Below are 15,383 nucleotides of genomic sequence, written 5' to 3'. Positions count from 1 at the left end.
ATGTAACCACTGTGACATCACCTGCTGGTTAGTGAGTTCTGTCTTGAAGCCTTCAGCTGAGTGTTTTGAAGCTAGATAAGATGAGTGAGGAATTAAATCAAATGAGAAACGGAATGACACTGCAAGCTTTTGCCATAGCAACAAAGGAGCCTTGTCCCAAAATATACTCTGCTTTATTGTCCCCTGTGACTCTGATTACCTAATTTAAGTGTTAATTGTAACAATATAATGTTTTTTGTAACATTATGTTGCATTATTATATTACATTCACCTCATTAGGAAAGTGTTAGCTGAATATTGATCTTTTTTTCCCCATGGACTTCTAGACAGCTGGACCTTCCTTTGCAGCCAGAGGAGTTGCCCCTCCCCTACTATTAGAAAGAAAACAGTTTTAGTTTTGGCCACACTTTTCACCCCTAGAAGTTATGCACATCTTTTATACACAGTCTGTGCCTCAAAATCAAATACAACGTTCAATATAAACAATTTATCATGCAAGAATTTTGCTCTGGGGTTTCGATTAAAAAAGTATACTTTTTATTATTTTGGAAAGAGGAAAAAAATGTTATTCATAGATAGTTAAGGGTGGAGCAAGTAGTTATGTATTCATGACTAACAGCAGTTGTTCTGGCTTTGACACATTTGAATGTGACAGCTTCTCTCAATCTAAATTCACTTTTTGGCTTTCTTCCAATAAGGAAGAGAAAAAAAGTCTTTCCTTTTCACTCCATTGCTCATAGCCATAAACATTAATGAGTCAGGTTTGTGTGACAATGAAATTCCACCTTCATTGCTGAAGAGCAGGCGTGACCTACCCACCAATGTCTCGGTAACAGTTTGCAGCAGTTTTGAGACTAACATAAGTTGACACCTATGGAGGTGCACGAGGTGCACTGCTGAAGTGAATCTATAAAGGAACAAAAACAATGAGCTGCAAAGGATTTTTGTTTTAATTTGGACAATAATCATTAGGAGACATTTTGGACCAACAGAGCAGGTATGAATCAACTGCATAATGAACCCAAAAATATGAACGATTATCCACTGAATGGCCTACTTTCTATGAAAAAGGTATTTTCTCTTTCATATTAAATCTACTTTCAAATGCATGGAACTTGCCAACCGGTGACTCAAAACAACACTCTGCGCTTCTCATGAAAATATCTCATAAATACCTTTCTATATGCAGAAAATATATATTAGAGGATACACATTATTTTCAACACATCTGCATTAAATGGTAATAGCAAAAACACTCTGTAACAACAGTACTCTCACTTATACTTAAATATCCCCAACAAATGGCTTGTCTTGTTTGACAATTTACCTATAAACCAGACACAACACAATTTCTTAATATGATATTCATTTCAGGTGCGGAAGAATACAGCCACAGGATGTTTTTAAGGTTCATATCCAGAACTTGTTTGATTTAGGATTGATTAAGAACTTGTTAATTATTCTTTTTAATCATCTTATCCATAAAAAACGATATACATGCTATTGGGCAGCAGCTTCATTGCACCTTACTGGTGTCAGTCAGATTGAACACATCCTGATTATTCTTATGCAGATTTTTCTCGAGTTGCACATCATGTATCACCCCCTCACCCCCCACCCCAACAGAAGAGCAGAATGAAAGAGAGGGCCAGATTTGCACCACAAGCACTCATAATAAACAAGAATGTACAATGAATGAAGCCTTTTTGAGACATATGTCACATGGCAGTTTTGCTTCATAGATCAGTGAAATTAAGAGATTCATTCCTCTGCTGGGACCTGATGAAATTTTTATGGTGTTTTTGGATGCCTGTCATCTTAAAGCACAAATTTCAAGGTTAATCTTTCAGATTTGATCCCCTTGAAATGTGCCCAGATTGATCTACTGTGCTGTGGAAACTGTAATTGGGATCAAAGAGCAATAATTGATTCTTACAGTGTGTTCCTCCCCTTGTTGTCAAAGCAGCTGCTCATATACAAAAAAGGGAAAGAAAAATCTGATATATGTCACTAATATGTGGGCTAGCATTCATCACATATCCAGGCATAAATATCTATACTACCCTGAGCAGTAAAAAGCCTTTCGGGTTCACTCCAGCCTGTTTCCTAATGACATGGCGATAGAGCAGTGAAATATGACCATCACTCATAAAAAGCGACATAAATCGTTAGGAAATGATTGAGATATTTTGTGCTACAGCAGGTGCAGTATCTATAGATGGCCAGTAGGGGTAGTGTGTGATTTTAGTAAAAAACGTTGGAGGCATGTGAATTCACCCCTTGCCTGCAATTAAAGTGAAGAACGTATAAAGGCGAGCTGAGGGGTTGCGGGGTGTTTAAAACATCCACTCCCTTATTACATATTGTTTCTAAGAATGTTGCATCCTGGAAAGAATCAGACAGATATAAATGTGCAGTGTTTGCTCTTCACTTGACTGTCCGGTGCAGTTCAGTGAAGGAGCTGTCCACTGCTGGTGGTGCTGAAACTTTGTTTTTTTTGCGCCTCTGACAGACTTAACCAAACAATTAAGAGATATTTCCGTTTTTATTACATCCACGAGAAATATCCTTTAATTGTAAGATTATGCCTATCTAGAAATCTTCTGCCACGAGTTCCTCTTCTTCTTTATAGCTCTGCAAACGCCGTGCATTGCTCACTGATGTGTGTAAGGCTACCCAATAAAAATTACTGCCACCCTTTAGAGTGATTCGTGTCCTAAAAATTCGCTCCAACACTTTGACCTCGGCTTTATATATAAAAAACACACACCCATAGAGTCAATTCTGCAGAAGCAATATTCAATTAATCGAACAAGCCAGGCTATAAGAAAGCGTTAGGTTTGTTTTCTGTTTGCTCCTGTGCGGAATGCTCCTCGGTCAACTCCATCCAGCTGTTCTTTGGTTCAGACAGGCGTTGTGGCTTCTGCCACGTCTGTCTCTCATCCATCAGCCCTCGCCGAGGATCACAGTGTGTAAATCCTTTTCTCTGGCACATCAGCTGCGCTCCGTCGTCGCTGAAGTATGGTGAAAATGTGTCCCAGTCGTTCTGGTCTTTCACATTTTCCCCGAAAACGACAACTTCTCCAAAAGTAAACTGTTCACACCGCCGCCAAATATGTACGCTGACTTTTGCGTGTCTGCTTTTGTCGCGTTGTTTTATTTCTTTTCTTTTTTCTTTTTTTGTAAGTAAGGCATATCTTGTCAAGGGATTATTTTTTTCTTTGCCTGTTTTAACCTCCAGTCGTGTGTTTAATTATCGCCTCTCCACGCGTCTTTCTCCGGCTAGTCCAACTCATTTCTACCCGGCTTGTAGAAAAAAGCACCCGAGTCGTGAAGTCTCTGCAGTCACGTGATTAAGACAGGACTGAAGAGAGTGATTTTTTCTCTCTCGGAGTGTGTATGTGAGCGTTTCTCCGTGTGTTGTTGGAGGGGTGTCCCTCCTCCGCATATTTTGCTGCTTGCCATGCTTTAGACGCCGGAGCGCAGGGAGAGAGGCGAGAGTGAGAACGCCGGTCTCTCTCACAGGGCTACCTGTCTTTTTAGGCTTACCTCGAGTCCCCGTCGGTTCGTCCTGGTCTTTTTGAGCCCACCTTCCTGCGGTCGGCTTGTTTTTGTTGGTTTAAAAAAGAGCAAGAGAGGAAGAGAGAGAGAGAGAGAGAGAGAGAGAGAGAGAGAGAGAGAAAACTGTGGTCATTTCTGTAGGGTTTACGCGGGTCTGGTCTATCAGGAGGAGGATCGCGGTTCTGTTTGGCTCTGGGTTTTGATCATCTTTCTTTCTTTCTTTTTTCTTTCGGGTGCTCCATTTGGACAGTACAGGACAGCCGAGCAGAGCTTGGATGAGCCGCCTCACTAAAATCCCGAGATGGAGTTGCTGCTGATCTGCCTTCCCCTGTGGATATTGCAATGCAATTCGGCCAAAGCGGACTCAATCATACATATCGGTAAGCGTCCGGCAAAAAACAAAAAACAAAAGAAAAAACAAAACATGTTTGGGTTGGTCAAGTGTAAAGGGGTGCGGGAATAAAGGTCAGCCAGCTTATACTGCCGTGATCACAAGATGTTGGTGAGAGGGCGGGATAAATAGAGTGTATTCAGCTTCATCCTGCGTTTAAGAAACACTTTGACTCTCCGGCGAGTTGAAAAGTTGGTGTTTTGTAAATGACCAATCACCCGACCCTCATTGCTACAATTGTTTTGTTCATATTATTTATTGGTATTTATTCTATTTTGCACAGACATTTCTGTCACTTTTCGACGACAGATCGCTGCATTCATGTTGTCTTCACATCTTAACCACACCACTGCCTGCCTTTGAACCGCAGTCCTGTACAAAAAAACAAAAACAAAAAACCAAAAAGAAAAAACGATTTACAGTAAGCAGAAAGGCCTGTTTCAGTGAAGCTGTGAAATAATAATGATAAAAACACTAATGTGCAATAGACAAACCGCTGAGGCTTTTTTTAGACCAAGCTACCTCTTGTGTGTACCCGACAAGCCTCAACTTTCCCCGGAACGTGACTGCAATGTCAAAAACAAAGATAGAGGGAATGTCAGCGGAGTTTCGTTTTATAGATGCAACACACATAGTGCCTCTTTGTACTCCAACTTCAAACCAGAGCTGCAGAGATGTGGAGATGCTTGAAACTCACCACGGCATCCAAACGATCTGGTGTGTGCCCTTAAACATCGCATTAGGTTTGATTTGACACTTTTGAAACATATCTGCAACCTCCGTTTCAACACGGACTCGGTCATTACCTTCATTTTGCCCCCCTTTTCATCAATGAGCAGCGCTGTAATCTCAGATAAAAATGTCAGTGTCACTGTGAGCAAATCTCGTCTCGGTGCTACGCCGCCGCAACCGCTGCTGCTGCTGCTCACTGTTTACTGCAACAGTCTGGCAAGCAGCAGCAGGTGCTCAGTCACTGGCTTAATACAGCAGTGGGACTCCATCCAGATAATATTGGCTGATAGTCCGCATAATGTTAGTGTACCCCAATTATTCTTCTCGTTTCCCTGAAACCCCTTTCCGTGATGTATGTGCTCTCCCAATAGCAGCTGATGCCATTTTGCCAAACAGTGGGGGCGCGGGGGGGGGGGCAGTTAAGCTTCAGTATTCCTCCCACACAAGGCCTACTGTGGGTAGGGTGCCATGGATCTGTTAGGCATGATGGATATTAACTTTCCAAGTTTGACTAAAACTAGTGCAGTGCGTGTTTCCGATTTTACAGTGGTCTGTGACGAGACCACGTCGCTCTCCGTGGTGCTGAAATCTCACCAGCGAAGACGCTTAGCTTCAGAAAAAAATCCGTTTAATGTAAAGACATATAAAAAGAAAAACAGCACTGTTCAGTCAGTTTTGGCAGACTGTGGGCAATAAAAGCTATGTTGTCTGCATTGGGTCCACAGCAAAAATAAATTTCGTTCATCATTATCTTCCCACATCCAACTTGCGCACACATATCTACTGCGTGCCCCCCCCCCCCCCCCCTTCTTACTCTTCCAAGTAATTTACTGTTTTACTCAACAGGTGCCATATTCGAAGAAAACGCTGTAAGAGATGACCAAATTTTCCAACTTGCCATCTCAGACCTGAGTCTGAGCGATGACATTCTGCAGAGCGAGAAAATCACCCACTCTGTGAAACTTATCCAGCCTAACAACCCTTTCCAGGCAGTGCAGGAAGGTAAGCGTTCCTCGACCACCCCCCCTCCCGCCCTTGGAATAAATTGCTGCTGCTTTTATTTTTTATTTTAAATCTTATAACTTGGGGCAGCGTGTGGGACGTCAGGAAGGGGGTCATCTTCTCTGCTCAGTAGCTATGATCACGCAAGAAGTCCGGTGTTTGCTGCGTGGTAATCTTGACTGTCCTGATCTGCTGGAGCCCCAAGAGAATGTTGTTCATTCACACATTGAAGCGATGGCTAGTAGAGCGGGCAATGATGATGATTCATGTGCTTCTGTGAGCGAGGGAAATAGCTGTGTGCGTGCGCGTAGGCGTGTATGTGTGCATGTGTGTGCGTCGCCACCTGCAAAGCGCTCTGCCACTGTACCAAAGCAAGGTGTCTTCTGTGGTTGAAAAGCTAGGTGGAAGCATTGAGTTAAGAGCACAACAGGACAAGATGTTATATGTGTATAAAAATCATGTGAAGACGATCAAATGAAGTTTCCCTACCAATCCAGGAGTTATGTAATGACGAGAGAGTAATATTTCTGGGTTTGCATGCCTCTTTGAATGGCAAACAATACAGTTTTGTCTACTTCTTTTGGCTTTCCCATACTGTAGGTGCCCAGAATGGACACACGTCCACACATCAGACACCAAATTAATAATGAAATAATTTCAGCCAAGGTTATCTCACTCAGATGCTGAACAGACTGCAAAAGGCGATTAAACATTCTTCTGCTGAAATGAATCATTAAGACTTTAATAGGTTCCTGGGGATCTTCAAAAGCTGTTTATGTCCCCTGCACTTAGTTACTAGATCCTACTTTTGTCCCCAGTTGCACAAAGGCCTTGATGACTCATTGCTATTCATAGTGCCCCTGACAGGCAAAAAAATTATATTATGTCTCGCCTTTTGCTATAATTATCCAGTGTCATTTAGCTGAGGCTCTTAACAATGTCACAGATATGTAGTATTCTACTTTATATTTCCAAAAGCAAACTTTAATCCAGATGAGTCTTAACTCAAGCAGTCTGTCATTTGAGTTCTTTACATATACCAGAAGTATACTGTCATTATCCAGCTGCTGCTGCAGAGATAAGATGAAAAATGTGTTACAGACATATGACACTTGGCTAATTTATCAGTCGTTGTTGCTTGAGATGCAAAAATCTAGTAATTAAACTGACTGGCTAGCAAGTCATTCACCACTTGTACTTCAGTCTAATTAGTGTAGTTAGTCAAAGATGGAACTTTACACCTAAACTTGTTCATGCTTAACTCATACCAATTACCTTAACAATGCTTTCTTTTGACAATGACCTTCACAGTATTTTAACACAACACAATGTCTACATAAACGCTTATAGACACACAAAGTTCTTGATAATCATTTTTCTTCACTGAAAAGCTTCTTATTTCTGATTGAAAATGATTCAGTTTATCACTTCTGAATAAACTGCCTTTCTTTACCCTTGATTGGGTATCATTTAGCACGCTTAATTATTGTTTATGGGCAGGCTCCCGCTAATTAAATATTTAAGTGGTTGATTAGAGGGCATTCAGTTTCTGGAGAGAGTTGGGAATAATGTGCAGTCGATGACATGAGGATCAATGTGCAGCCTCAGATTCTTGCACTATACACAAAGTAGGCTGGTGAACACTGAGTGACAACTGGGATAAGTTAACCTTTTGCTTTGCTCTTTTGTTCGCTGCCATCCTGCTGTGAGTGGCAGTCAGGACCTTGCCATAGCATGGTGTAGAGCGAGGAGAGTAGAGGTGGGTATAAAGAGTGAGAGGGACGAAGAGCAAAAAAAGCGACTGTGTGTGTGTGTGTGTGGGGGGGGGGGGGGGGGGAGACAAGAAAGAATCATGATCAAGACCTGAATAAACATGAGAGGGCTAAAGAAGAGCAAACGATTTCAGTGAGGTGATGAGGAAAATTTGCCATCTCGAGACAAGTAGTTCTGGTGTCACGTTTGCCCTTATTTGGCTATCTTTGTCCTTGCTCTGCTAGAACATATATTAATGAGGAAGTCACACAAACGCCATGCAAACAGAAACACTCAACTATTCAGTCCTCCCACGCTTTTATCGTTTAAAGATGACAGCTCAAGGCTGGCTGGATATACTGCCTGACCACACAACTGGCAGATGCTGTCCTATTTATAGGCTGGAACAACTGAAATGAATGAACAGGGTGATTTCTACACCGAGAGTGGAAGCTCACAAGCATCAATGCTCGCCATGAGACCTGTAGGGCTTATCTGCCATCAGCTTTGTGTTAAATAGAAAAACAAGACACTTAAGATTATAATTATATAAAATTCTCTTCCTAAATTGTGAGAGAATAAGTCATGCTGAGGTGAATTTGTCACAGTGGCTAGAGAATGCATAGTAAAGCAGGACATGGTTTATAGTACAAAATATTACAATGCTGAATTTCTTATGTGTACAGTATTTCTCCTCACATTTGTTATGGAATTATTACAAGTTAATAATTCCATGACAAATGTTAGGAGAAAAGAAATATGATTTTTCACACATTTTAAAATTTGCAACCCAGATTTCCCCTTGTAATTTAAAAATAGAAGCTTATCCTCTGGACATATAAGTTTACATGGGAAACAAAGCTTTTATATCTTTTTCTGTCTTACTTTTTATTCAGGGGAAGTTAAAGCAAGGGGACAGCAAACTTGCCTCTGCAAAGAAGAACCTATGCATATTTCAAGAAAAGCTCTGCCTGTAAGGCGGAGTTCTTTCCTTTTTTTAGCCCCATAGTTGCTGGGTGAGCATTTAGACGATATGCAAATAATGTAAACATCTCATAAAACGAGAATGCCATGCATCATAACACAACTTTGCTGCAGGTGTGTGGTCAAAATACAGCAAAGTTGCATTAAGATTCTACAGCCATGTTAGCAGCCCTGAGAGGCTGAACTTGGGCACTGTGGTAATTTGAGATAAGCATGCCAGCATGCAAACAATATTTTGACAACAAACTCAAAGATGTTAACCTGCTGGTGGCCATAGAAGAAAGGTTCATGATAGAGTGTGCAAAGCTTTATCCTTTAGGCTCTAGTTTCATGTTCTGGAACAAATGTAACTATTGCGGCATTATATGATTAGCAAGCATGCCAACAGGACAACAGTGTGGGACTACTGAAACTTTTCTAAACTAATTAGCTAAACATACATTTCAGTTTTTGCATAGCAGGCATTCAAATTGTATTGAATGCCAAAATCACTTTTTTTGAGCTGTTTCACTATTTTGTGAAGTCCCCAGCAGAGATTTCCATTACAGTTTAAAGAATATGGGACACAGTTAAGGAAAATAGTTCCCTCCTCAGTAATTTGTTGAGTGTTCTGTCCCCCTGAGTCCTCTTCACACACCACACCACTAGTGACCCTCCATTTTCATCTAACCCCTGCCAAGGTAACGTCAAGGAGGATTTAATTCTTTGTCCTTTATGTTCCTGTAAGCCAATAGAGTTCAAAGAAGTTTTTTTTCTCTTTGTCCTTTCCTCAGTCCATAATGACAAAAGTTGAAATAATGGGTCCTCAGTGTTGCCATTGATAATGCAATATCTTCCCTGCGAGTGTCTATTTATGACAACTCATTACTCGCTGTGTAAACGTGATGTAATGCTGCCCTTTCGCTATTATTGTCCCTGTAAATTTAAAAAGGCTACATAAATCTTGGTAACAGATTTGTTTGTGCTTTTATGTCTTTTTACACAGAGGGACGATGATCAGGCCATTATACCAGCCCCTGTTAATTATCCAACAGTAACTTTAATCTATCATAAGCACTTCAGTGGGCTGTAAAAAGCCGGCAGGTGACTTAATAAACTAATTAATGTTGTGACAGAGGTGTATACATGTTATTTATTCCCTTCAAAATGTAAAGCATCCATGTAGGCCAGGTAGGATTAATCAGCATTTGCAGAGCTGCTTCTGCGGTTGTTGGGTGATACTTGGAAAAAGTGTACATTAGCATGAAATATTCATTTGAAAATAAATTGTTCCCAAAAAAGAAAATCCACATTCTGCCACTTAAAGTAATGCGGCAATGAAGTCATAGCAGATCTTTTCCACATATAAGGTTGTATATATTGAATACACGGACTTACCAGAATTCAGTTTGTCACTGGGAGAGGATGCCATCACCAGAAGGGGCTTATCTAATGTTTCCTTTTTATTTGATTGTCACTTTTTGATTTTTTTTAATCCACCCACCATATATAGGGCCTCAAAAACTCTTCTAAAATGGTCATATGTACTTCCTGCTTCCTCCTCACAGTCCTGCAGTGCTATATTACACAGTTTATTGATGTGATCATTTCACTGCTCGCACATTATTTATCTGTGAAATGTATCATAACATTTAGTTGGCATCCTGTGTGATTTGAGCTTCTGATCGCTCAGCGAAGGCTGATAAGATCCTGCACAATTTTTAGAACTGAGGACTGATCATTAAAGAAGATGCAAATAGGGCTCAGATGCGTTGATTTCTATAATGAATGTGCCTGTGCAAGTGGAAAGTTTTTTATTTATGGAGAAGTGTGTTCAGTGCTGTAATATCTATAATATGGTCTGCTTGCTCCTTGCTTCACAATCCAGCTGTTTCACAGATATTCCTCGCTCAGCTTGCCTCATTGCAATTCATTTGACCTCTTCTGAGAGATTTCAAAGGTAAAATATTCCTTCCTTTGTTGCACAGGTCACACTTTAGTAATATTACAGCTATAACTGTTATGTAACGGACAGTGCATTTCTGTATTTTAACACACCTGCACTTTTACACGTAAGCCATTCACAACAGCATTGGTGCCATAGGGAACGCTCTTTGGGGCCTGTCGGGTGAAAGGCAAACTAAAGAACATACATTCCTGAACATTTTCTTTAGAATAGCCAAAGTCAGCATTGTCTGAAGAGAGAAAGGAAGTGAGAGAGCAGAGTACAGAAGGAAAGGGACACAGAGAGGTCAAGACTGTTAAATACTGGGTCTGCTTAGTAGGCCTGCAGGTTTTGTCCTCTGTGCTGTACAGGAACAGCTGGTCAGAACTGCTCTCTTGTGGTAGGTTACTTCTGTGTCACGTAGCCTCAACATTTGCAACAGATGTCTCATTTGCTAGTACTCCGACTCTTCTTGAAAGTAGCTCAGAGACATTTATAAGTATCCAATTATAAAAAAAATACTCTAAAGACTTTAAAAGTGGTTTTGACTTTGGTGTCAAAAGACTTGGTCTGCTGATTAACTTCAGGAAAAGCGTCAGTACGCTCAAATGCCACATCTGATCTGTATTCAAAGAAATCATCTGTAGCACTGCAAAATGTCACCATGACCAGGGATTTTAGTAATCTTTTAATTTGGGTAAACAGGGTTGGAAACAAGTTTTTTTTTTTTTACAAAGTCTCACAAGTAAATACACTGAGAAAGAGAGTGGGAGCATTGCATTGCCGATTTTTATTGTTGGCTTTTAGGGAAATTGTGAAGTTTAGTCTGTGTCAGAATTATAATATTGCTCTAATTAGAGAGAGTGGCATGCATTCATGTTGGGCCTTTGTTCATTTGTGTATTCATCACACTCCCTATGTTGCCACACTGGCAGACAGCTGAGGGCTGACTTCAAAGTATTCTCATCACTTTTCATACTGGCATGTTTGACTGAGGATGTTCTGGGGGGTTCATTGTGTAAAAGCCTGACTGATGGCTTGGGTCATATGATGGCTGTTTGCACCTGAAGGCCATATGAAGGAAATGCCCACTTAAAAAATGGATTCATTTTTTAACTGCACAAAGTACATACAAATCTTGATAGACGTTTGACAGATTATTCCTCCGGTGATCTAGCATGTGTACTAAATTTGGCATCAGAGGATATTATTTTGGTCATTTTGCCCTGTCAGGCAGTGACAGGCGAAATTTATCCTGCTGGTTCCTGTGATTGTTGTTTAAAAGACATTTAACACCTGCATTGATTTTTCCAATATGACAAGAGCATCTGATCTATGAGGGCTGGTTAAAATCTGCATCTATCAGAACACAACTGAGCACATGCCACGCATAACCCAACAAGCTGCCTGTAATAACTTGCTCATGAACATGCAACATATGTTTTCCCCACCACCGGTTTCTCAGTCCCGTGTCTTATTCATGTCCCTGCCTTCTTTGGCATGACAGATTTATAACGAGCTGTAGAGAACAGTGTGACAGATGTTAGTGCTTTGCTACGACCCCAAACAGCCCCCAACCACCGCTGGGGATTGGCCATCAATACTGCTCTACCTGTTAGAGCAAGAGAGACCGAATGAGACTCATACACAGAGAAATGGGGGGAGGGGGTGGCCCAGAGGAGATGTCCCGTTCAATCAGACTGATGTTGATGAGGCCTTTGGCCTCCGTCCGTTGTAATACATCGGAGTCCCACATGTTACTAACATCATTTCTCTTTGTACACACACCGTTATGCTTCGATGTTATTGAGCTGCCTAAAGTGTGCTGAGATGGCAGAGATGAGGTGGTGGGGGAGGAAGAGTGGGTGTATAAATGCTGGTAGAGGATTTTTTTGTTTGTGCATGCTGGTATGAATATATGTGTGGTAATATGCTGTAATATTTGAGAGTTTGTGTTGGGTTTTTAGATGCAGGTTTGCGGATGTGTTTGGAAAGTGATTTTGTGGTTTTGTGAGAGGCAGTGTTGGTCATGAAAGCAGTTTGGTGATGGGAGCTTTCAGCTACCCCTTTCACTCACTTGTGATGCTGACTAGCTCTGAGGGAAGTGTGTATAATTTACTACCCACCACCTGCACCATTGGCTGCAAGAAGACTTCATTCCAGGACAGAAGACAAAGAGCAGAAAATCAGCCTCAGAGTAAATCCTATTAGAGCCTAAACAGGAGTCGTCCACAGAAATGGTGTGCGGCTATCTCTGACGTCACACTCTTTGCAGACAGAGGGAGGAGAGCGATGGGGTTTGGTTGTGGGTGGAATTGGACTGGAAGTCTTGGTGAATATAGGGGTGAAGTAGAGTGAAATAGTGAGCAAGTGTGACAGTGAGGGTGAAAGCAGGGTGATGGAGATGGCTGAAGGCAGTGGGAAAATGCAGGGGAAAAAAGGAGCAGAGCATGTAAAATCTTGGAGCGTATGGAAGACAAGAGAGGCAGAATCATTTGAAACTGTGGACTCGGCTCACTAGCCTTATTGATGAAAAGATGCTAAAATGTATTTGGGAGCCATTGTTTGCATTAGTGCCCACAGACATGACTACCAAATGGGACCATCTGTCAAAAGAATCCCTTCTCAGTCTTCTCTGACTCTCCGTCTCTCTCACATTGCCATGGGTCCTCTACCATGGCCAGGCAACATGGATTTTATCCAAAGATGAGGCTAAGCTAGTGTGTAAGCTCTCTTTGAGTGAAATCAAAACCCAGCTTAAACCTCAAGAGTAAAAAGAGTGTAAAGGGCGAAACATGCAGACACCACTGAAAAGTGGGTCAAATGTGCATCCCGGTATGAATATACATCACTTTGGCTGAGAAGTATATTCTACAGTGAATCATCACAAGCTTTTGCATAATTACTCTCCTTTTTTTGAGCTCACTATGATGCTGTCTTGATTCTGTACTTACCCAATGGCTTTTTCCTTTTAGCAGTATTTGATCTAATACATCACAGTGGAGAGCGAGCTCCACTGTGCAAGCTGTTAATGTATGAATACGCTGGCTTATATATGTTGCTAATATATATTTGTAATATATCTATATCATGGCTAAAGCACTTCTGGATGGATGCAACCTGCATTTCGTTGCCTTGTACCTGTGACATGTGCAGTGACAATAAAGTTGAATTCTATTCTATTCTATTGTATTATTGGAATGGCGAGACACAAAAACACAACAAAGCACTTAAGTTCTAGTTTTCTTACTTATACATTGTCTCAGCTGATAATTAGAGTTAATTAGCAGATATTGTAAATAATGTCCTATTTTAACCAAGTAAGTTAACAGTTAGCAGTACGACATGTTATCTAATCCGCGGCATTATCACATCCAGACAAATTATTCAGGGAACACTCGTGGGATGTGTAGGCCTAATTCCTGTTTTACTACCCTATTCATCAGCAAACCCAGCGTCAGTTTTCTGTAGGTGTAATCACAGCAAGATGTCACTGTCAGGTTTTAATCATTGCTTGAACACGCTTGTAAAATCTTGTAGCACCGAGTTTATTGTATCCCTTGTTTTTTCTTTAATTATATCAGTGTAAAGCGCATCTAAGTAGAAGGCCTCCTTCCAAAGAAACACCCACGCCACACCAACATGACCCACTCATCATATATAAAAGCAGGAATAAGGAGGTTGTCGTTGTTTGTTGGTATTCATAAAGCACCCTTGCTGAAATAGCAAACAAATGATAACGTCTCTCCAACAGATGTCTTGGCGCCACTTCATAGTTATGTTTTTCACATATGTACAAATATATGGGAATGACATAATTCCATGCACTCAGTAAAATATGAAAAAGCTCTCTGAACACAATCATGTGTTTCATTTGATCCTTCTATCTTAAACGAAGCATTTCTGAAAATAATAAATACTGTAAATGTATTGGAGACCTCTGATAGGCTGAAACTGAATGATTAAAAAATCACCAATGGGAGTGAGCTTTGTAAAAAAAAGATAAGAAAGGAGTTCGTGTTCTTAACCAATTTGCCTTATTTATTATATAATAAAAGCACAGATACTTAGTTAGGCCCCATTTAAAGGTGACAGCACCAGTACAACTTCACTGTGTACTTATTCAGAGTTTAGTTAATCTCAAAGTGTTAACTGAAGGTCTTAATACGTTTCCTGCAGAATGACAGTGCCAGTGTATAATATGGTGTGATCAGTGTGTATACTGTTGTAATCGTTTACAGTAGAAAATTAAAATATTCCCATACAATATAGCAATTTGTATTTTATGTATTTTCCTGCAAATTCTTAAGCAGGTATGTCTCTCGTTGAAGAGATATTACCAGTATCTGCTTTTGTCTCTCTTAAAGGATAAGCAAGTTCTTCAAGAAGTAGTATTACAGGATAATTTCTCCTTTTCTTTTCTTCTTACTTTTTCACTTACTGGGGCCATTTTTGCTACTGAACCAGATTTTTGATTGGTACTGCATTTCGTGGAAAGTGTTCTCACAAAGCTATCATCTTCTTACAACATCTCGTTTTTTTTTCAAAGATTGAACTGGAGGTCACGGGATAGAAGAAGAGTTTTCAAGCATTCAAAAGGTTTCTGACTTCTTTTTATTTCACCTGCATGATGGTTTCAAAGGTTAATGAGGATCACTGTACTGAGAGAAATTTGGTGGAGAGAGCAGTGTTAATATGCTGTTTGTGTCTTCAAGCCTTCTCAAACCCAAGGCAATGTGAATGATTCATTCTCTCACTTGATCGAGACAGAGAAGGTTCATCATCTCGCGTTATCATGTCAGTCTGAAACACACAGTCATTATGTTGCTAAAGGATTTTCTAACAACAGTTTTTCCACTGTCACGTCAATCACAAGGATAAAAGCACATTTAAACTGTGTAAATAATTATACTGTGTCTGATATAGCATTTATTGCGTACATAATTGTGTTTTGAGTATCTTTTGCCTGTCACACAGACTTTTGTATCTTGAAATATTTGTTTTTGTGTTTTCTTTTGTGGCTTTAAACTACTACAC

The 15,383-nt window shown here is 40.5% G+C and overlaps 1 protein-coding gene across 3 annotated transcripts in view; it reads left to right on the top strand.

The window, feature by feature from the left end:
* Window positions 1-3,388: 3,388 nt before the first annotated feature.
* The window catches only part of grid1a (glutamate receptor, ionotropic, delta 1a), a 260,539-nt gene continuing 248,544 nt past the window's right edge, over window positions 3,389-15,383 (top strand). For 2 of the 3 annotated variants that reach the window (XM_084947990.1, XM_084947989.1), the window contains exons 1-2: window positions 3,389-3,941; window positions 5,531-5,686. In XM_084947990.1, coding sequence (XP_084804116.1) covers window positions 3,863-3,941; window positions 5,531-5,686 — 235 coding nt within the window. In that variant the 5' untranslated portion in view covers window positions 3,389-3,862. The remainder of the gene's footprint in view (window positions 3,942-5,530; window positions 5,687-15,383) is intronic. The other variant, XM_084947991.1, reaches the window with a different exon arrangement.

Source organism: Perissodus microlepis, chromosome 13 (assembly GCF_051167445.1).
Source record: "Perissodus microlepis isolate ML-2025 ecotype Zambia chromosome 13, ASM5116744v1, whole genome shotgun sequence".
NCBI lineage: Eukaryota > Metazoa > Chordata > Actinopteri > Cichliformes > Cichlidae > Perissodus > Perissodus microlepis.
The sequence above is the reverse complement of the archived record's forward strand: the minus strand, read 5'-3'. Positions and strand labels throughout refer to the sequence as shown.